General features: G+C 36.5%; 1 protein-coding gene and 1 non-coding gene across 2 annotated transcripts; both read left to right on the forward strand.

Annotated features, from left to right (window-relative positions):
• The first annotated feature begins 315 nt into the window (after positions 1-315).
• On the forward strand, positions 316-21,445 carry EIF1AX (eukaryotic translation initiation factor 1A X-linked). The gene is made up of 8 exons (XM_077145598.1): positions 316-429; positions 659-729; positions 6,761-6,844; positions 10,474-10,577; positions 11,771-11,821; positions 15,204-15,285; positions 16,594-16,685; positions 18,657-21,445. The coding sequence occupies exons 2-8, from the start codon at positions 714-716 to the stop codon at positions 18,660-18,662; spliced, it is 435 nt and encodes a 144-aa protein (XP_077001713.1). The 5' UTR covers positions 316-429; positions 659-713; the 3' UTR covers positions 18,663-21,445.
• On the forward strand, positions 12,151-12,257 carry LOC143672216 (U6 spliceosomal RNA). Its single transcript, XR_013169685.1, has one exon. It is a non-coding gene; the product is annotated as a U6 spliceosomal RNA (small nuclear RNA).
• Positions 21,446-21,814: the final 369 nt, after the last annotated feature.

The raw sequence follows: 21,814 nt of genomic DNA on the forward strand, positions 1-21,814 counted from the left end.
CAGAACCCAATGGTCAAAATAGGTATGTTTGCGTTTGTTTGGTGTTATTTTGGTATTTAAAAAAATAAAATAAAATAATTTTTTAAAAAAAGTAATAACAAGTGTCTAGCAAATATAATGCTTTAGCAATGAATGACAGGAAAACCTTGTCCTTCCCCAAGTTCCTCAACCTGGCAGCGTGGGAGTAACGTTAGAGTTAACGAATCAGCAACTTAAACCAAGAGACTAGGTTTTCTCAGAAACCCGCAGAGGTTATTGTCAGCCAGCAGCGGGCGCTAACTCAATTCGGCCGTGACTATGACGCAACTCCAAGGACCCCGCCCACCTCAGCACGGACTCCACTCCTTCCTGCTCCTGCCCCTCCGCACCACTCCTCCCGCCGCTAGAGAACCCTCGTAGTCATTGGCATCGCTGCCGTTAACAATAAGCGTGAGTCGACCACGCCTGCGCCGTGGGGCTTGGGGGGGCGGGACGAGCCGGCGGCGTGGGGCGGGGCAAAGCGACGCACGCAACCGCGACGCCATTTGCCGCCGCCGAGTGTGGTTACAAGCGCTTCTCGAAAGAGCTCGGCCGTGAAGTTCGCCAGTGCACGCGACCCGGTATCTCGCGTCTGCTTCGTCCTTGCGTTCTAACGCGTCACTCTTTGCCCCTCTCGAAGGAATTACTGCCGCCGTCCCACCCGAAAAGGAGTCGGAGATTCCGCCGTCACCGCCATGCCGAAGAATAAAGGTAATGTTTCCCGGATCCCGAGACTACAGCTCTTTGCCGCCCGGACCCCCCGGCTCTGCCCGCGGCCTCCGGGTCGCACAGGCCGCATGATGTTCTTTCCAAGTCACCCTGCCCGCCCGCGGCTCCAAACTGTGTAGAAGAGCGGGAAGTTACTCCTGTCTTAATTTGGTCACATTGGGGTGGAGCCGACGCCATTTTTTAGGGCCTCCTGCGGGGAATGTGGGCTTTAGCTCCTGATTCGCGCCAGACTGATCGCGAGCTTCCCGCCGGCTATGAGGACCTGTCGGGAGACCCTCCAGGGACCCCCTGGGCTTCGCACATCTGTCTCTTTGGCCTTCCCGGGCATGAGAATTTAAGCCCTGAAACAGGTCTTAACTTCCAAGAGTGAAGCTTGTTTTAGTGACCATCAAGTATCCCGACTTGGGTTTCTTTATGGACGTTTGTTCAGTGTTGTTGAGCACACTCCTTCCTTGTAAACAGTGAGCAAAACATTGATTTTTAGGGTTTTAGGTTCCTTTCACCCCATCCCTTCTGAAGGGTTTAACTCCCTCACCCCTCAAGAGATTTGTTACATTTTAGGCCAAGTTTCTTACTTTGCTCTCAGATAATGTATATATTGTGATGGAGGTAAAGACCTTTAGGTTCCCTCCATTCTGAAGCCAATTTACAGATTGAACTTCACAAAGTATCACAGGTGAGGTCTGGTTAAAAAAAAAAGGTTTGGAACTTCCAAAATGGAAGGCCTAACCTCGATTAAAGCAGAATGCCTGCACATAATTTCTCGAAGAAAATTACGCATGTATTTTATTTTCCATGGGAGAGGAGCATATTTCACAGCCCACAAGAATTCGCCTATGATTTGTGTAGCAAAGATTTTACTGCCAACTATTCTAGGAAAGACTGAGTGACATACAGTTAAAAAAGTCTTACAGGTTTCTTCTAAACCTATGTAATCCTTGATTCCTTCTGAGATGGTAAGTTAATCAATCACTTCAGTAAGTATCTTCCTTCTCACCCTTATTTCTATTGATAAGATTTGCAGTTCCCTCACTAGGGTGTAAACTGAAGAGCAAGAATATGATCTGTCTTATTCAAGTGGGATCAGAAACATTTGACACTTAGTAGATGCTCGATAAATATATGTTGCATTGAGTCACTTCCCCTCTGTTTGACTCCACCCTAGATGAATTATAGGTTCTCCTTTGCTTGCAGAGAGACTGAACTTCATAAATAACTTCTAGTTCACTAGTTTCTTGTCTTACCTAAGAAAGATCCCATCTGGGAATTTTCTCCAAAACAGGTCATGTTGCTTTAGGAAAGGTATTGACAGTTTTTAGTATATGGGCTAGCTGTTTTTTTGTTTTTTTGTTTTCAGAAAGAAATCAAGGCAAAAAATTAGAATAAACTGCTACTTTGTTTTGTACTCAGTTCTGGTTACAGTCTTTGAAAAGAGAATTTAAAGTCCCATTAGAGGCTGTAGGGGAGGTTATCAGAGTATAGATAACTTATGTTTGAGGCATACAGAAAAGATAAACATCGTATAATGAACGTTTGGGAATCCATTACTGAGAGCTTAAGAATTCCAACACGGAGTCAGTTAAAGCCTTTTGTGTCCTTCTCCCCAATCCTTTTCCCTTCTCTTCCTCTCTTTCTGGAGGTAACCACCATTCTGAACTTGGTCTTTATCGTTCTTCTATATGTAAAACCAATCTGTTATCTTCTAGGTTACTTAGAGGAAGTGTACTTTTCTTCATTGGTAAATTCAGAAGCCCTGTAAATACAGCCTTAATAATGGTTTCACAAGTAAGGATATAAATTACCATGAACTGTTTTAAATGCCTTGCTTTAGGCTGATTCTTGTTCAGCTTACTTCCTTTAGAAACCTATCCTCAAATCAAGTAAGAGTATTCTTTGGCCCACTCATGAAGAGCATTTGGGGTAAGGTGTTCCCACACTTTGAGGAGGTCACTACGTACGATTTTAAGTCGCCACTCCTTTAGGAACATAGGGATTGCTTTGGCTTATTCATTTGAAAAACTGCCATATTCTGGTATACAACTCAGTAAACAAAGCAAGTATGATTCTTGCCCTAGTAGACCTTTCAGTCTAATTTGAAGGTCTGACATGATTACTGGCTTGAAATAAAAGGAACTTTTCCTAAGATATTAATTTGAGTATGGCTAAGAATACCTCAGATACTAAGCTTTACTGAATCTGGTTGGGTCAGGAAATTGTGGAGACCTACCTAACGTTTAAACTAGCACAGAGCACTGAAAGACTGCCTCAGGAGAGAGTATGTCAGATGTCTGTTTTTGCCGTACCCAGATACACATTCTTGATTCTGTTTGAGAGAAGAACGTTTTGTTGCTTCCCAGCTCTTCTCATGGGTCCCTTATTAATACTGCATTTCTCCCATCCTTTGGAAATGGCTGCCAGTGTGGTTTAGGTTCTGGAATGGAAACAATATGTTGTAGAAAGATACTCTAATGTGGGGGCTAGGAGCAAAAAAAGATCCTTTTTAATCTGGTCACCCCATTCAGTGTCTGTGACCTAAAGTAAATTAGTTTACTTACCTGTGCTTCACTGAACTCATTGGTAAGGTGATTGTAGCAAGTAAGTGGGTGGCATTGTTTTATAGTGGTTAAAAACATAGTTATTGGGTCATGTTGACTGATTCAAATACCATTTCTCACTTAATATAACCTTGGATAAGTCACTTAACCTTTCAAAGACCATTTTCTCTTGTGAAATAATGTCAGAATAGTACCTACCTCATAGACATAGGCTTGTTGTGGTGATTAATTGTAAATGATATTATATATAAGGCATTTGGCTTGATGGGGGCATTCCAGATGAAGAGAATGGTGTACACAGGTGATGAGCGGTAAGAATGAGTTACTGGAACAGTGAGAAATCTACTTGGATTGAAGCATAAGTTAGTGGGAGAGAAGTATCAAAAGATAGATAGCTGTCATATTTACAGGTGGAAAGAGTTATACTGAAGGTGTGTTGTGTTGCCAGAAACAGAAATAAGGCTTTTGATTAAGGACAAGTTTTGTGAAAGTAAGTTGAGTATTGAATAAAATTTAGTTTGCAGTCATAGTAGCACATCCAAATGGAAATGTGCTTAGCCATTAGAAATTTGAGACCAGTGCTTAATAGTGGGGTGTAAAGTATGAAGAATGGGCAGTGAGGGGTATGGATTTTTAAAGGACGTCAATAAGAAAGTAGAATTCTAGAGTCCTAAGTCGTAGAATATAAAAATATTTAGAGTTTCTGTTCTAACCCCCGCCTTTTACAGAGCCAGAAACTGGGATGCTGGCCCTTCACATCTGTTCACAGTTGTCTTGGTCATGCCTCAGAAATACTCTTCTTGTTTGTCGCTTTCTCTTCTAGTCCTCTAGGCTAGGCCTTGTGACCTTCCTACCTGTCTTCCCACTCAGATACACCTCTGCCTTTTGCATTTTAAATTTTTGAATAGTTAATGTATTCACATGGTTCAACTTTCTTTAAGTATAAAAAGTGAAATTTCCTAAATGTGTCTCATTGCCACCTAGTTCTCCTTACAGTCATTAACTTTTTTGTGTGTGACCTTCCAGAGATATTTAAGCCAATATGAAGATGTTTTCTTTTCTTTTTAAACAAGAAACTTTTTTATTGAGCATGTGAAGATCACTATTATTAAAGGGGAAAAAATAAGGAGCATAGGTATTCCATTCAATGTAAAAAGGGTATGAGGGTAGAGAATACATAAATTTTGGTATGCATATGCATAAAATATCTTCAGAAATTTTAAAAATATTAACACTGTTGACTCTGCAGTGTTAACAGGGTCACTATGGATCAGTTTTGAGAAAATGATTTTCAGTAAATAAATATATATACACACACATACGAATGCATATATTTCTATGGGTATTTTGTTTTTACTTTTGAAACTTGAGGTTACATTTCCTAGTCAATATTTAAGTTAATTTTTTTTAAACTAAATAAACTAGTGCCTGGATACCTCCTGTTCCAAGTCATCCTGGAAATCTCCTTTTTTGCTTTAGTTATTTCTAATCTTTTTTTTTTTTTTTAGATACATAAAACTGCTTGCTTTTTTAACTTCATATATTTTGCTCAGTGGATCCTACAGCTTAGAGGATAAAATCCAAATTCTTAGAATCTAAAGTGTTCCCCCACCCCAGGTACCAGAGTTGTTCCTCTCCCTCTACCACCACCAAATCAGTGAATCCCATTTGGTGTAACTTCACTTTTTCCCCCCAGTCATCTCCTCTTTGCATTCAGACCTTTCATGACATTGGTGGGGATGTCAAGTATGTGAGGGACAAGGGCATTTTTATAAAATTTATAATCACCCATATCTCATAATTTGGGCCTCAGTGAACAGTGTACTTTGCTACGTGGTCATTAGCTTTATGAGCTAGGGCTGTGTCAATCCAACAAGTGAATCCAGGTGGCTAAACCACAATAAGTTCAAATCCCTTAGGTCCGTTTTTGGCTAGGTTGTTATACAATGGGTGTACTACCCACCATCCTGATGCTGGTGGTCACCTTGATTTACTTGCCTATGTGACTGGCCACAGAAACTGCTCTGGAGATGGATAAGCCTCACAGTCTGTTAAATTCGGTAAGAACATGCTGGGGTCCAGGGATGTTTAGGGCATCTAGCAAAGTCCCTAGGTCCTAGGAGGCATTCGAACATTTATGAGTTGACTTGAATACTTATTTACTATAGTTTTCTGATTTTTTTTCATATATATTCATAGAAGTAAAATTATCAGGGTGAAGAATATACATGTTTTTCAGGCTCTGATTACCAAAATTCCCAGAAATGGGTTCATTTATTGGATAGATTGTGGCAAGTGCCATGTTAGACAATTAATATTTGTTACTAATAATCTTCACGACTACCTATAAGGAAATTATGTTAATTATTCCCATTTTATATGCATATACATAGTTTAAAAAGTCGAGTTGTTCAAGATATATATTACAATGAAAAATGCTTGTACCCTGTCTCCCTTTCCTCACTTCTGATTCTTACTACCCACAATTAATAACATTTTGTTCTGAATTGGCTTCCTGGGCCAAATCTATCACATCTTCCCTTTTTCCCATGTAGGTGCCACTGTCATTGAATTCTGTGCTTGTGGTTCTTGAAACTGGTAGTACATAAGAAAAACAAAGGTATAAGCTGTTAAGATAAAATGGATATCATTTTCAATTTGTAAAAAAAAATGTCTAATTATAAGGTTTTCAAATAAAACCATTTCTTAAACCATTGGTACTTACCTTTTGCAACAGTAAATACTACAGATGGCAAAATGTATAAACAGTAGACAAGAAGAGAAATGTAGACACAGATGACCAAAGGGGGTTCAGCAGCTAGATACATACAGGGATGTACTTATTCATGATTTTAATCTTACAGGTCATATATACTCTATGCTTTTGGTCAGTAAAACTATTTCTTGTTTGGACCATGAAATTAATCATTTCTATGTTTTTGCTGCTCTGCTAACAAAGGATTGAAAAAACAGTTCTCTAAGTAGTCTCTTCTCACTTTACTTTAGAAGCTTCAGGTTCCTTGCATAGGGCCTGGTTTCGGAAGGTGCCAAGATTTCAGTTTAGAAGAATGTGTATGGAATTCTGTTTTATTTTGGAAAGGATAAGTTCTAAGGTGGCATATTTTTTGTTTTGGGGTTTTTTTTAAATATGTATTTAATGTAAAAAAAAATTCTAAAGGGAATTTCCAAAAAGGATATGGGGATGATTATGTGTATAATATGATTGGAGATTAGAAGTTTAATATGACCAAGTAATCAAATTAAGTGAATTTTTTATTTTTTATTTATAGTTCTGTTAGTGTTATAGAAGTGATATTTAAATAACTTTTAAAAAAAAATTTACCCTAAGTGATTTTTTGGAAAGCTTTGTAAGTCTTAATTTGTTTAGTTTCTTTTTATGCTGCTTTATAGAAACTTAAATGTGTTTTTCTCTCTTTGCCTTTTTATTTAATCATTAGGTAAAGGAGGTAAAAACAGACGTAGAGGTAAGAATGAGAATGAATCTGAAAAGAGAGAACTGGTGTTCAAAGAGGATGGACAAGGTGGGCATTTTGAAAATATTTCCATTGACAAATCTTCACACATATACAGTCCATATATGGTGTACAATCAGTGGCTCACAACATCATCACACAGCTGTTCGTTCACCACCATGATCATTCCTAAAACACATCACTCCAGAAAAAGAAAAAAGAAAAAACTCAAGTCCCATACCCCCTCCCTCCCTCCCATTGACCACTAGTATTTCAGTCTACCTGATTTATTTTAACCCTTATTCTCCTATTATTTAATTACTTTTTTACTCATCTGTCCATACCCTGGATAAGAGAAGCATCAGACACGAGATTTTCATAATCACAGTCACCTGGTAAAAGTTATATTGTTAAACAATCGTCTTCAAGAATCAAGGCTACTAGTACACAGCTCAACAGCTTCAGGTACTTCCCTCCAGCCATTCTGGTACACCACAGACTAAAAAGGGTTATCTATATAATGCCTAAGAATAATCTCCAGGATAACCTTCTGACTCTGAAATCTCTCAGCCACTGAAACTTTATTTTGTCTCATTTCTCTCTTCGCCCTTTTGCTCAAGAAGGCTTTCTCAGTCCCATGATGCTGGGTCCCAGCTCATTGCTGGGAGTCATGTCCCAAGTTGCCAGGGAGATTTATACCCCTGAAAGTCATGTCCCACTTATTGGGGAAAGCAGTGAGTTCACCTGCCAAATTGGCTTTGAGAGAGGAGCCACATTTGAGCAACAAAAGTAGTTTTTTGGGGGTGACTCTTAGACATAGTTATAAGTAGGCTTCACTTTTCCTTTGCAGGAATAAGTTTCATAGGGGTGAAACCCAAGATCGAGGGCTCAGCCTGATGATTTGGTTGTCCCCACTGCTTGTGAGAATATTGAAAATTCTCCAAGTGGGGAAGTTGAATATTTCCTCCTTTCTCCCCAGTTCCCCAAGGGGACTTTGCAAATACTTCTTTATTCATGCCAAAATGACTCTCACATATATTGGGACATCACACTAAGCTGAACAAACCAACAAGATCTCACACTCTGTTCAAGATTCCATGTACTTATGGTGTTCAACTAAAGTGACCATACAAGTTAAATTAGGTAATGCGCTACCCAAAATATAAATTTTGTACCAACTTAACAGCTCTCCCTTTCATCTCACACAGAAGTTGAAGTTTTAAAATATGGACAATACCATCCTTTACCCTGTATTCTGATCTACCCCAGTCCTATCCATATCAGCTTCATTCATATGTCTAGTCTAAGTCTGGTCCCTTTTTCAACTTTTTAAATAGTTCCTGTATGGGGTACTGCTGACTTTCATAGTTTCAGAGCTCTGACTCTGAGTCTCAGGTGACAAATAAATACCCGAAGTTTCTGGGAATGACCAGGTTATATATAAACAGCTCAGTACCTCAGAATTTAGAAGTAGCAGTTACAACTCCTGAATATATGTGACTGCTCTAAGAGTTACAATCTAGGATCCTTTACAATCGACCTCAACCTGATAACCCATGCTCTTAACTTCAGTTCACCAACTTTTATGTTATAGTTAGTTCATAAGAGCGAGGTATGATAATATTTGTCTTTTTGTTTCTGTTATTTCATTCAACATAGTCCTTAAGGTTCATTCACCTAGTAGCAAACCTCACCACATGTATACACTACAGTTCCCCCTTTCATCCTCAGTCGTAGCTTTAGGCCACCTCCATCCATTGTGAATCATGACCACTGCTGCCATAAAAACCATTGTGCAAACGTCCATTCGAGTCTCCACACTCAGTTCCTCCAGGTATATACTGAGCAACAGGGGTGCAGGATCATATGACAACCCTACCCCTAGCCTTCTGTGGAACCACCACACTGCTCTCCAAGGGGATGAACCTCTCAGTTTCCTTACCGACAGTGAATAGATTGTACACCTCTTTATCCACATTTTCTATAGTACTTATTTCTCTCTGTTCTTTTTTTTTTTTTTTTTTGGCATGGACAGGCTCCAGGAATCGAACTAGGGTTTTCCAGCATGGCATTCAAGAATTCTGCCACTGAGCCACCATTGCACTGCCATCTCTGTTCATTTTTTTTTTCCTTATTTATTTATTTATTTAAAATTTTTTTTTAAACATAGCATACAAACATGAACATTCTTATTATATGATCATTCCATACTTGGTATATAATCAAAAACTCACAATATCGTCACCATGATTGTTTCTTAGAACATTTACATCAATTCAGAAAAAGAAATAAAAAGAAAAAAATTCATACATACCGTACACCTTACCCCTCCCTCTCATTGACTGTTAGTATTTCCATCTACCTAATGTATTTTAGCCTTTGTTTCCCCTGTTTTTTTCTATACCCCTTACTGCTCCCTTTCACTGATCACTAGCATTTCAATCTACTACATTTATTTTAGCATTTGTTCCCCCCATTATATATTTATTTTTAATCCACATGTTTTACTCATCTGTCCATACCATAGATAAAAGGAACATCAGACACAAGGTTTTCACAATCACGGAGTAACATTGTGAAACCTATATCATTATACAATCATCTTAAAGAAACATGGCTCCTGAAACACAGCTCTACATTTTCAGGCACTTCCCTCCAGCCTCTCCAATATACCTTAACTAAAAAGGTGATACTCTGTATAATGTGTAAGAATAACCTCCAGGTTAACCTCTCAACTCTGTTTGAAATCTCTCAGCCATTGACACTTTGTTTTGCTTTATTTCTCTCTTCCCCCTTTTGGTCGAGAAGGTTTTCTCAATCCCTTGATGCTGAGTCCCAGTTCATTCCAGGGTTTCTGTCCCATATTGCCAGGAAGGTTTACAGCTCTGGGAGTCATGTCCCACGTAGAGAGGGGAAGTTTGCTTGTGTAGTCTGAGAGAGGCCATATCTGAGCAACAAAAAAGGTTCTCTAGGAGTGACTCTTAGGCCTAATTTTAAGTAGGCTTAGCCTATCCTTTGTGGGGATATTGCTGTTCATTTTTTTTTTTACATGGGCAGGCACCGGGAATTGAACCCCGGTCCTTGGGCATGGCAGGCAAGCATTCTTACCTGCTGAGCCACCGTGGCCCGCTGTTCATTTTTAAAGAGTTTTATTCACACATCATACAATCCAATCTAAGTAAATAGACATGCCTTTGCCACTATAATCTATATGAAGACATTTCCTTTTCTTCCACAAAAAATCCATACCCCTCCCCCAAGCTCCCTAAATGTAGGCATTTTTATAAGCTAGACTTCTTTTAGTAATATATTTCATTTTAAAATAGGGGATTTCAATCTCTAGCCCTAAAAGGGATTCAGTTCATAATCCTGAGCAATAATTCTCATGTCCCTCTTTGCTGTTCTCTGTTTCTCACCCCTCATAGTTCTCCCAAGCCTTTCTTTCAGTAATCATTTCTTGATATACACAGCCTGTGTTGAGGGTTAGTAACATTTCTGTAAACATAGAGTTTCATTGTTTTGCATGGACATTCATTTTATAACCAATAATGAATTGTAGAGTTCAGAGGGAATTAAGCTTTGAAAGCTATCGTTGACAATTTCATGGTTTAGTGAACCTTTTTTGATAGTAAATGGTTGCTTTTATTAACAGTTAAACAGTGTCCCATACCACTTTCTTTTCTTATTTTTCCCCCCAGAGTATGCTCAGGTAATCAAAATGTTGGGAAATGGACGATTAGAAGCAATGTGTTTTGATGGTGTGAAGAGGTTATGTCACATCAGAGGGAAATTAAGAAAAAAGGTAGGTATGGAAATTTGTTCTACTTTTAATTGTTTAAGAGGAGAAAATAGCTGTCCTCAGTCTTTACCAGCCATGGAACTCATTTTTGTAAGTTTCCAGTAGATTGCAGTAGAACAAAATTTAACTGTAAGTCACACAGCATGATCCTTGATTATGATTTTATATATTCTCTTATAGTAGTAAAGAATCGTTTGCATCATCTGTGTGGTCTTCCTGCCAAAAATGTTTAACCTGAATCTAATAATGAGGAAACACTGCAACAAATCCAGATTGAGGACATGCTGTGAGACAAATGGCTTGGCTCTTAATATAATGTTAGTGTGGTGAAAGAAAAAAGGCTGTTTAAAGGATAAACTACCAAGACCTGATAGTTAAATGCACTGCATGGTCCTTGATTGAATACAGGTTTAGGAGTGGGAGAAAGAGCTATAAAGGATTTAAGAAAATTTGAATATGAACTATGTTAGATAACAGTGTTATATTAATGGTAAATTTCCTGAATATCATCTTGAATGAGATACCTTGGAAAGTAATGATTAATGATACACTATCACAGTAGGTGTTCAGGTAGATTTATTAATCAGGGTAAAAGTCCCTTCTAAATCTGATTCTGTGAACTTTTTGATTTTGTTTTTGTTTTGTTTTTAACTTGCTTTGTTAATCCTGTTACCAAACCACAGGCATTTTAGGGGACTGTGTGTATGTATATGGGTCAGTGGGAGGATGCATGGATGGATGGATGGAAGAAAGGAAGATAATACTGGATAATTGACCATCTTGGGTTGTTCATGGTTAAAAATCTCAATATCTAAACTAATGCTTATTCCTCTCGAATTCTCAGGCTGTCAGATAGTTAAAATAAGATTGTTAAATTTTCAACATCCCAAATCATAGAAAATTTGAGATAGATTTGTCTCCTTATACTTTTCCCCCTTATTCTATGTAGGTACTTCTCTCACAGTTGGGATGAATAGTATATATGTTTTATGAAAGATTCTGATTCAACATTGCTCTTGATTCTTTGTTTTTATTTTTTAATTAAAATTTTTTTTTTTTTTGGCATGGGCAGGCTCTGGAAATCAAACCCAGGTCTCCGGCATGGCCTGCGAGAATTCTGCCACTGAACCTCTGATGTACCGTCCTTTTCTTTGTTTTTATTTTAAATATAACATGGAGTGAATCTTCTTTTACAGGTTTGGATAAATACCTCAGATATTATACTGGTGGGTCTACGAGACTATCAGGTAAAATTTAACTTTAAATTTTTAATTTTTAAATTGCTTCAATTTAATGAGGTGTTAAAGTTTAGAACATGTCATAGCCATATGTTACTAGTTCTAGCCCAGTATGACTTACCATTCCGTCAACAAACATTTCATAAGAACTGGTTGTATTATAGGCATTGTGCTAGGTTTCCCAGGGATTATGGTTTTCAAATGCCATTCTGAAATAAAATTTATGCAGGCTAACGTTTTTACTCCCATACTGAAATGAGAAGAAATACTGGCAGTGTGAGTTTTTCATTAAGCTAAATTATCCTTTTTCCTTTTTTAATATTTAAAAAATTCCTTTTGTGCTCGCTTTGGCAGCACATATACTAAAATTGGAACGATACAGAGAAGATTAGCACGGCCCCTGCGCAAGGATGACACACAAATTCATGAAGCATTCCATATTTCAGAACGGTAAACTAGCAACTCATTAAATTCCCCTTTTTAAAAGCCAAAAAAAAAAGAATTAAAAAAAAATTCCTTTTGAAGGAATGAGTGGTATTACATAGTGGTGATTTTATTAATGTTCTTAGTTGACGAAATTGAAATGTAGATAACTCGACCCTCTGTCCTGATTTATTTATTTTTCTTTTCTTTCCTTTTTTTTTTTTTTTTACATTCCAGAGTAAAGAAATCTAACTTTAAATCAGTGGTTCTTAGCCCGGGGTGATTTTACCTTCCAGGGGGCATTTGGTGGTGCTTTGAGACATTTTTGGTTTTCCTAACTTGGGGCAAAGGGATTCTAGTGGCATCTAGTGGGTAGAGTCCAGGGATGCTGCTAAATATCATGCAATGCGCAGGACAGCTCCCCACAACAAAAAATTACCTGGCCCCACGTACCCCCAGAAATAGGGAAAATAATTCCCTTTTTTGACAGATGAGGAAACCCAAGTTCTGAAAAGAATAATATTCTGACTAAAGTGATAGGACCAACTCTCCTGATTCTTTTTATATCCGTGATCTGTCATTTGATGGGTGTGGTTCAGGGACCTGAGCAATAGCATAGTTGTCCCTTTAGTGCTTGTTAGAAATACAGATTCCTGGGTCTAACCGCAGGCCTCCAAAATCAGAATCTGCATTTGGTTTTTATACAAGTTATGGTATAAGAAGTGCTCATCTGAATCACACTGTCTTTGCATTACTGTGATTCTTTAGTTGCCTTTCTTTGGGCCTATTTTAGCTCTTTAAATTAATTACGTGCAATCATCATCAGACCTTTTCCTTTTTTTTTTAACATAAACAGGCAGCCGGAAACGAACCCAGGTCTCCAACATGGCAGGCGAGAATTCTGCCACTGAGCCACCATCGTACTGCCCCCCTTTTCCCTTTTTTAATTTACTTTTTAAAATTTTATTTTAATAATATATATATATAACACAAAATTTCTTATTTTATACCATTTTCATTATGTACAATTCATGGGTATTAATTACATTCTCAATATTTTCTTACCATCACTAACATCCATCAAAAGTTTTTCATCACCCTAAACTTTTTTTAAATTTTTTAATTAATTTTAGATTAAAAAATATGACAACAAAGAAACATTCTTAATATATAATCATTTCGTTCTACATATATAATCAGTAATTCACAATATCATCACATAGTTGCATATTCATCATCATGATCATTTCTTCGAACATTTGCATCAATTCAGAAAAAGAAATAAAAAGACAACAGAAAAAAATTCATACATACCATATCCCTTACCCCCCTCCCTTTCATTGATCACTAGCATTTCAATCTAAATTTATTTTAACATTTGTTCCCCTTGTTATTTAATTTTATTCCATATGTTCTGCTCGTCTGTTGACAAGGTAGATAAAAGGAGCATCAGACACAAGGTTTTCACAATCACACAGTCACGTTGTGAAAGCTATATCATTATATAATCATCAAGAAACATGGCTACTGGAACACGGCTCTACATTTTTAGGCAGTTCCCTCCAGCCTCTCCTTTACATCTTGGATAACAGAGTGATATCAACTTAATGCATAAGAATAATCTCCAGGATAACCTCTCGACTCTGTTTGGAATCTCTCAGCCATTGACACTTTGTCTCATTTCACTCTTCCCTCTTTTAGTCGAGAAGGGTTTCTCAATCCCTTGTTGCCGAGTCTCCGCTCATTCTAGGATTTCTGTCCCACTTTGCCAGGAAGATCCACACCCCTGGGAGTCATGTCCCACGCAGACAGGGGGAGGGTGGTGAGTTTGCTTGTTGTGTTGGCTAGAGAGAGAGGCCACATCTGAGCAACGAAAGAGACTCTCCTGGGGGTGACTCTTTTAAGTAGGCTTGACCTATCCTTTGTGGGGTTAAGTTTCATATGAACAAACCCCAAGACTGGGGGCTCAGCTTGTAGCTTTGGTTGTCCATACTGGTTGTGAGAATATCAAGAATTCAACTGGGGGGGTTGGATTTTCCCCCATCACCCTAAACTTTTGAAGCTCTTTATCTCATTAAGCAATAATTCCCCCATTTCCCCTTTCCCCCAGCCTCCGGTAACTTGTAATCTACTTTCTTTCTCTGAATTTGTTTATTCTAGATATTTCATATAAGTGAATCCATACACTATTTGTCTTTTTGTGTGTGGCTTATTTCACTCAACATGGTGTCTTCCAAATTCATCTGTGTTATTACATGTATCAGAATTTCATTCTTTTTATGGATAAATAATATTCCATTGTACATAAAATCATATTTGTTTATCCATTCATCTGCTGGTAGACACTTGGGTTGTTTCCACCTTTTAGCTATTGAGAATAATGCTGAGCACAAGTATCTTCAATCTTTTTTTTTTCCTTAACTGAATCTTAGTCTCTGCAGAAGGGAGAGCAGTGATTCTCAGTGGGATGTTTGCATCAGAAATACTCAAACAGCTTAAAGAAGGACATATTCTTGGGCTTCCGTTCAGGTCTGCTAATTTATTTCCAGGAGATATAAAAGCTCCACAGGAGAACTACTCATATATGAAAAAATATATTAATTTTCTTGAGTCATTATTCCTGCCTCAGTTTTGAATTACAGTGTTTGATCACCCTGCAAAGTATGGTCTCATGGAAGTTTTTTATTCAGAAAACTTGTAAACAAAGGGTAATAGCAAGCAATCTAAAACACTGGGTCTGCACAGCTGGAGGTAGCTTTCCTAAGTTCTTAATCATTATTCAGTCATGCATGCAAGCTTCTTTACTGATTTTAAGCCCAAGGATGTTTTTTAGAAGGTATAACAGAAAACAAATGTGAAAGAAGAAGGGTTTGTAACAAAACATTTCTTACTCAATTTGAAAATAATATATGAAGTAACTTAATATTTTGGAATAATCAGTTCTAAAAGTTATTTGTCTGTTTTTTAGGATAATAAAGCTGATGTAATTTTAAAATACAATGCAGATGAAGCTAGAAGTCTGAAGGCATATGGCGAGCTTCCAGAGCATGGTAATGTCTGAGTTCTTATATTAACTTGTCACATGGTGTTATTGTCCATTGTTGTTAAGGTGAAGGAATTTTGGTAGAATTTTGTGGATTTTGCATATCTGCTTACCTGTGCTTATGTAATTATTTTAAAGTTTGCCTGTACTTCATAATATTAGATACTAAAGAGAAGTAACTGAAATTCTGTTCCAAATAAATATACTTTTGGTGAGATATTATATAATTCATAAACCCTGGACTTCTGTATAATACCAGTAAAAGGAAGTAATTTCATTACAGTATTTTTTAAAAATTATTTTCTCAAGAGACTCTCATTGTTCATCTAAGTTAAACATGAAGCAAGGACAATAACTAAATACCATTGTTGATTTTTTTTTTTTTAATTTTCAATTCCTCCTATCCTAGTATCCCATAAGGCTTTTTAAACCAACATTCTTTGTTTTTCCTCCCTAAATGCGAAAGTAATGCCTTCTTTATCCAGAAAGATTGAATAAAACAAGTCCCCTCCTAACCTCATTAAATGAGAAATGTACTATACATACTATTTTGTAAGCTACTTTTTTTACTTGGCAGTTATTTTTGTTTTTTTGGCTCTGTCATGAACACATACTTTACTTAAAAGCATGACTATCCTACTGAAATTATTTACTTGGCATTTCTGATCGAGGAAATGCTAATGTATCTGACAGTAGGACTGGCACTTCATGTTTCACTTGATTGCTTAGGTATAAGCATGATTTGATCAGTCTTTCTGATTAATTTGATGAGTCCATCTGATGGTTAGTGAACCAGCTGCTCTTTTCTTAGAAGGAGACTTTGTTAGTAGGTACTCAAACCTTTTTGAAGCATAGCTGGAGGTTATAATAGCTTCAGAATTAGTGTAATTCAAGGCTGCCTTACTAAAATACCTTATTGAGCAGAAAAGTATACCACAATATTCTCCATCTTAATGATTTAATGGTGACCTTCTGGGGAATTTTGTTTAAAATAATGCCCTGGATGGTAGGGTTGTAGAGATTGGGAGGGTTTGTTTTTGTTTTTTGTTGTTGTTTTGTTTTTGCATGGGCAGATAACTAGGAATCGAACCCGGGTCTCCAGCATAACAGGTGAAAACTCTGTCTGCTAAGCCACCATGGCCCACCCAAGAGAGTTTTTTTTTTTCCTAATGAAATAGTAGTTAAGTTAATGTTTGACTTGTAAACGTCTCCGTTTATAGTTCGATGTTTGATTTCAGGCATACTTTTTTAAATGAGTAATTGTTTATTTTAATAACATCTTGATTATGAGTATATTTGTTATTGTGTCTTTTAGCTAAAATCAATGAAACAGATACTTTTGGTCCTGGTGATGATGACGAAATTCAGTTTGATGACATTGGAGATGATGATGAAGACATTGATGATGTAAGTAGATTCTCCTTGAGTTCTCCTTGAGTTTTTTTGTTTGTGAATTATTCACAGAGAAACCAGCCCTTACCCCTAATTTGATTTACTCTAAGAATGTTGAGTACTTAAATTAGGGTGTATCTTGAGACTTGTCAATGAATTAAAGTACTCAGTATTATTTAAAAGCCAGCTATTCAAACTGTTGATACTTTGAGAATTCTTATAATTCTTTTGAACATTTTTTTTCTGAAAAGATCAATATTTGCTTTGGCATGAATGCTAGGTACTTCATAATCAGAACTTGTTTAATTAAAGAGTATCTGAAGGAATAGCTGTTAAGAAATTTAGTGGGAGTTGTGAGAAATATAAGATCGTATCAAAGGGGACATGCCTTCTTAATTGAGGTATTAATGTGTTGAAAGAAAAATCTTGCTTGAACCAGCTTGATATGAGGTGTTGGAATTGCTATATATGCTTAAAACCTTATTAAACTGTAGGCCCTTTGCCAATTGAGTTACATTATTTTATTTGTTGGGCATGCACTATTGGGAAATTCTTGATTTGGAGTTGGCATGTTTATTTTGAGGAAAACATTGCTTTTCCTAATAATAAAGCAGTGGTGCCCACAAAAGTAAATGTCTCACTGCTCTTCTGTCATTACTATATTTGAATGAAATGCAATATATTGGGTTTGGGGCAATTTAAATTTTTCTGATAGTTGGGGTGGTATTATAAGTTATTCTTAAATCTGGTGTAGTTTCTTTTAAACTCCCTTGTAAACATCAGAAACCACCTGTGTTTACAAATCTAGAAATAATAATAGTAAGAGTGTTGGATTTGAGTCAAGGGTGAAATTTTGGAATAGCTAGAGCATTTATTCCTGATCAAAATTGTGCAACAGAATACCAGAGCTTTCCATAATTACAAAGGCTGTCTTGGGGAAGTGATACCTACCGCTGAGATTCTACGATTAACACTTCTCTATACTTGATTCATCACATGAATCCATTTCTCTCTTCATCCATCAGCCCATCCTATATTTTAATGCATTTTCAAACCATTTAGAATATACCATGAATAAAAGAAATACCCATTTATGGATTTTTAAACATATGCTACTCCACCAATGTTCTGTACATTTGGAAATATATCCAAAATTAGAAAATGAAAAAGGATGAGAAATAAATACATCACTGTTATTTTCTTAATATGCTTCTCTTTGGAGACCTTGAGAAAGCATTCTTTTGACTACACTGCTCGTGATACTTTCTGACAGCAAAATTAATGATTATATTCGGTGGCAAGAACACGATGTGAAGCTATTTTGTTTAATTAGGGGCAGATCTGAAAGTTTTGTTAACTGAGCTTGGGTTAAGACTTGAATACAAAGCCATCTACACAGAGGTGATATGCTAAGTGTCTTAGAGGGGTTAAGAATTTCCTCAGGAAAAAACTTTCTGGGTCTCTGCAAACACTTCCTCAGAATTGGGCCCAGCTGGCTGGCAGGGAACAAGATGGTTATCTTGAACATTTTTAAGAGTTTGTCTTGTTCATTGTCTGGGAACCCTACCTCTTCCCCAAGACATTTTTCCAGGTGGCTTACAGGTATTCTAACCTTCGCTCCTGTAACCAAATTGACTCAGAGGTGGTGAATTTGGTCAGCACCACATTTGTCCCAAATCCACGCTCCCCCGTGTCTGCTCTCACCCCCAAAATGTAAGATCTCTAGTTACTAGCACAAAAGGAAGAAAGGAAATGCTGACCTTTATTTAGAATATTCTGTATAACATACAAGATTCAGAAGGAAATCATAAAGATTTTACTGGCAGCAGACCAGAATTGAGAAAGATCTGGTGTATAGAATTTCCTTTTCAAATAGGTTTTTTTCCCCAGATAGCCTAGGGGTGAAAGTCTCCTTTTGTATGTAGTATAGACTATTGTAATATAAAAATTATTTTTTGTTTGATCTAATGTTCTTCTTACTTTCAGATCTAAATTGAACTCAACATTATACATTCCAGTTTTCCTGAGGATTGTTCTACATTTTGGATTTTGATCATGACCCCTAAAGAAGATTAAAATTTCATTAGCATGAGTGCAATTTGTTAAAGCAGGCTGGTTTGTTTTTAAGATACTTGTTTTTCTGTAAAAACTGATAATGCTGAGTTATCTTAAGTGAAATGCTAAACCCAGTTTGTTCTTTTGATGTAATGGAGCTTATGGGTAAAAGACTCAATATCTATTTAGAAAAGAAAATTACTGCCTTTCCTACATTTGCCCTACACTCATTGTGGATTATGATTAAGCCCTCGTTTTGACTAGTGTGTTGAATGTGTGGAATCTCTCTCTGTATTGCAGTTATCTAGATGTTCTCTGGAGATTTTTTTGTTGGTGGTGGGGGTGCATGGTTAGGGAATCGAACCCGGGTCTCCTGCATGAAAGGTGAGCATTCTACCACTGAACCACCCGTGCACCCTCTTGAGATTTGGATATGATTTAAAGGGGGCAGAAGTCTGCATTTGAAGTCAAAATGAGGAGATCAGTTTTTCATACTTAAGTATCATGTGGCTATTTTTATACTAATTTTTATATCACATACATTCTCTTTATGATCTTTTGTTGCCACCATAAACATCAACAAAAAAGCATTTCCAAAATGCTTTAAAAGCAATTTTGAATTTATAAGGTTAATAGTTGCAGAAATTAAACACTAGGTGGCACCCAGTTGTCATAACATTAGAAATATTGATATATAATTGTTGATAATTTGTTCAGTTAATGTGTGTAGGAAATATCCCAAACAAAAAAAGATTGTTTTGATGGTATGCATGTATGTAGAATATTTTTACAGAACAAAGGTTATGTTAAAAGTTGTTGTATTATGCCAGAGGACCCGGGTTTGATTCCCGGTGCCTGCCCATGTAAAAAAAAAAAAAAAAAGGTGTTGTATTTTCAGTCCTATACATTGTAAGGTACAATATTGGATACTTTATAAACATTTAAATAATGTGTAAAAGAAAATTTAATTTGATAGCTCTTATAAATTAAGCCTTTTAAAACTCCCTAATCTGAACAAAGAGAAGGGAATCACAGTTTACTGGAAAAACAGTCCCCAATTTCTGAATCAAAGCGCTACAGCTAAGAAATATAATAAAATGTCAGTGCTGCAGAGTATATTATGCCCTTATTGTGTGTTAGGGATGTATTTTATTGTGTGTACAGATATTTTTCTTTGTATTTTATTGGGAATTTAGGTTTACCTTTTTTTACTTTTTAAAGTTATCAGCTATATATAACAAGATCAAATTAAGGGCTGGGGCTAGTTAGATCTCACTAGCCACGTTTAAATCTTATGCAACTTGAAAAGAGATCTGTCATGTATCTTGTGAAGCTTTTACTCTGCTGGTCTCCAGAAAACTTTTCAATGATGAAGAGTAATATAAAGGGTAATAAGCCTTCACATGGCTTCAAAAATAAACGAATCTTCTCTAGTCCCACTTAACTGTAATTTCCCAAGTATGAAAACTCTGGAGTAAAAAAATGCTGAGGCCAGAATATGTACTAATAAAACATTAAACCTAAGAATAGGAATTAAGGGTGGACAGATGTGGTTTGTGCTGCTTGTTCTTTGGGGTTCCTGAATACTTTATCTAGCTGGAATGCATCTGAGACCAAAAATGGGTTTTTAATGGTAACTTGGAAGAAACCATTCTTGAAGAATTGATTGTCTTCATTAACAATCTAAATTTCCTAAGATATTTAGGCTTCTGTACATAAAAGTGTTTCGCTAAATTTACATTGGTAGATCCTTCTTCCATTCTTTTACCAAGAGTGTTTGAACTCTGCATATGTGATAGTTCATGGTAGTGATAGTGCAACTCAAACATTAATTTTTCTACTTAACTCCTGACAAATCTCATTTGTCTAAAGATTCTTTAGAAATTGCAGCTATGACCCCAGTTCTTGTATTTGTGGATAATTTTTTTTCTTGCAGGGTAGTAACAACTCAATCTAGTGTTGCTGGATCATGGAAGATCCCCATTCATAATGATTATAATAGTTGGGGTAGAGTTGTAGCTTGTTGCAACACTACTTGGAGGAATTATTTTACTAACGTGTTTTTATGTAGAAATTGTGTAGTTTCATTGATTTGATTATATTTCAAATAAGGAATGGAAGTGGTCCTTAAGAAAATATTTTTTTGTTTATTTTCTTTGATTCCTGTAATACCATGATAGAATCTGTGCCCCAAAAGAAAATAAAATGCTTGAAGTTCAAGAGTATTTCTAACTGCTAAGAGGGCATAGAAGTTATTATTAATGAATTTGATAGGGTTGCATTTCTCATGCAACGTTTACTCCACTTCCTGTTAGAGTATAAATATATCGTATTATTAAGGTGACTAAATAACTAAACTGATTAAGCATTTGTGTGAAAAGACTTGCCAACATTTAATTGTTTGTTGAATCTTTCTTGAACAACTAGCCTCTAAAGAGACGGAGCCTGTAAACTATGCATGATGGAAATTCTTGTATTTTATTAAGGGTTGGCCATTGGTTTACTTACCACGTCTGTGGAATTGTGGCTATAAATATTGTTACTTACAAAACTCATTGTGATTGGTAGTTTCACTTGATCATCTATGTTGTAGAAATACTAAAATATTTGATGTTGAATAACATCTTTTAATAGGCATAAATTGTCAGTATTGACTTCAGAGCAACTCTGATTAATCATAGGTAAAAGCATGTTTTGAATAAAGTACCTAGCCAGATTTACATGTGATGTTTGTGTTACATACAGATATAATGACATCCGGCTTGACAGTTCTCAGAATGAAAGTGAGGTTCTTTATATTTCTTGATTGTCATAAAAATTAAAAGGATTCATACTGGTATGAGATGTTTACTTTTATCCTGTTTAGTAAGTTTCATTTACACTGTTTGGAGGCCCATGAACTGCATATCACCTTGTGTTTTTGACTTACCTTAAAGCACCACCCATTTTATCCTTGCTTTTTATTCCTCTTCTGAAAAGTACAAATTTGTGAAGACACCAGACCATCAGGTATCAAAACAACTGAGGAATTTGGGAAGTGTATTGAATTTTGTCCTCTTTCCCTCAGCTGCCAGGTAGCTAGGAGGCCA

This window comes from Tamandua tetradactyla, chromosome X, assembly GCF_023851605.1.
Source record: "Tamandua tetradactyla isolate mTamTet1 chromosome X, mTamTet1.pri, whole genome shotgun sequence".
NCBI lineage: Eukaryota > Metazoa > Chordata > Mammalia > Pilosa > Myrmecophagidae > Tamandua > Tamandua tetradactyla.

What these genes read in the sequence shown, in the direction of transcription:
- EIF1AX (XM_077145598.1), top strand. An exon ending in GAGGGAAATTAAGAAAAAAG is followed by an intron (nt 10,578 to 11,770) that starts GTAGGTATGGAA and finishes CTTCTTTTACAG; the next exon opens with GTTTGGATAAATACCTCAGA. An exon ending in TGGCGAGCTTCCAGAGCATG is followed by an intron (nt 15,286 to 16,593) that starts GTAATGTCTGAG and finishes TGTGTCTTTTAG; the next exon opens with CTAAAATCAATGAAACAGAT.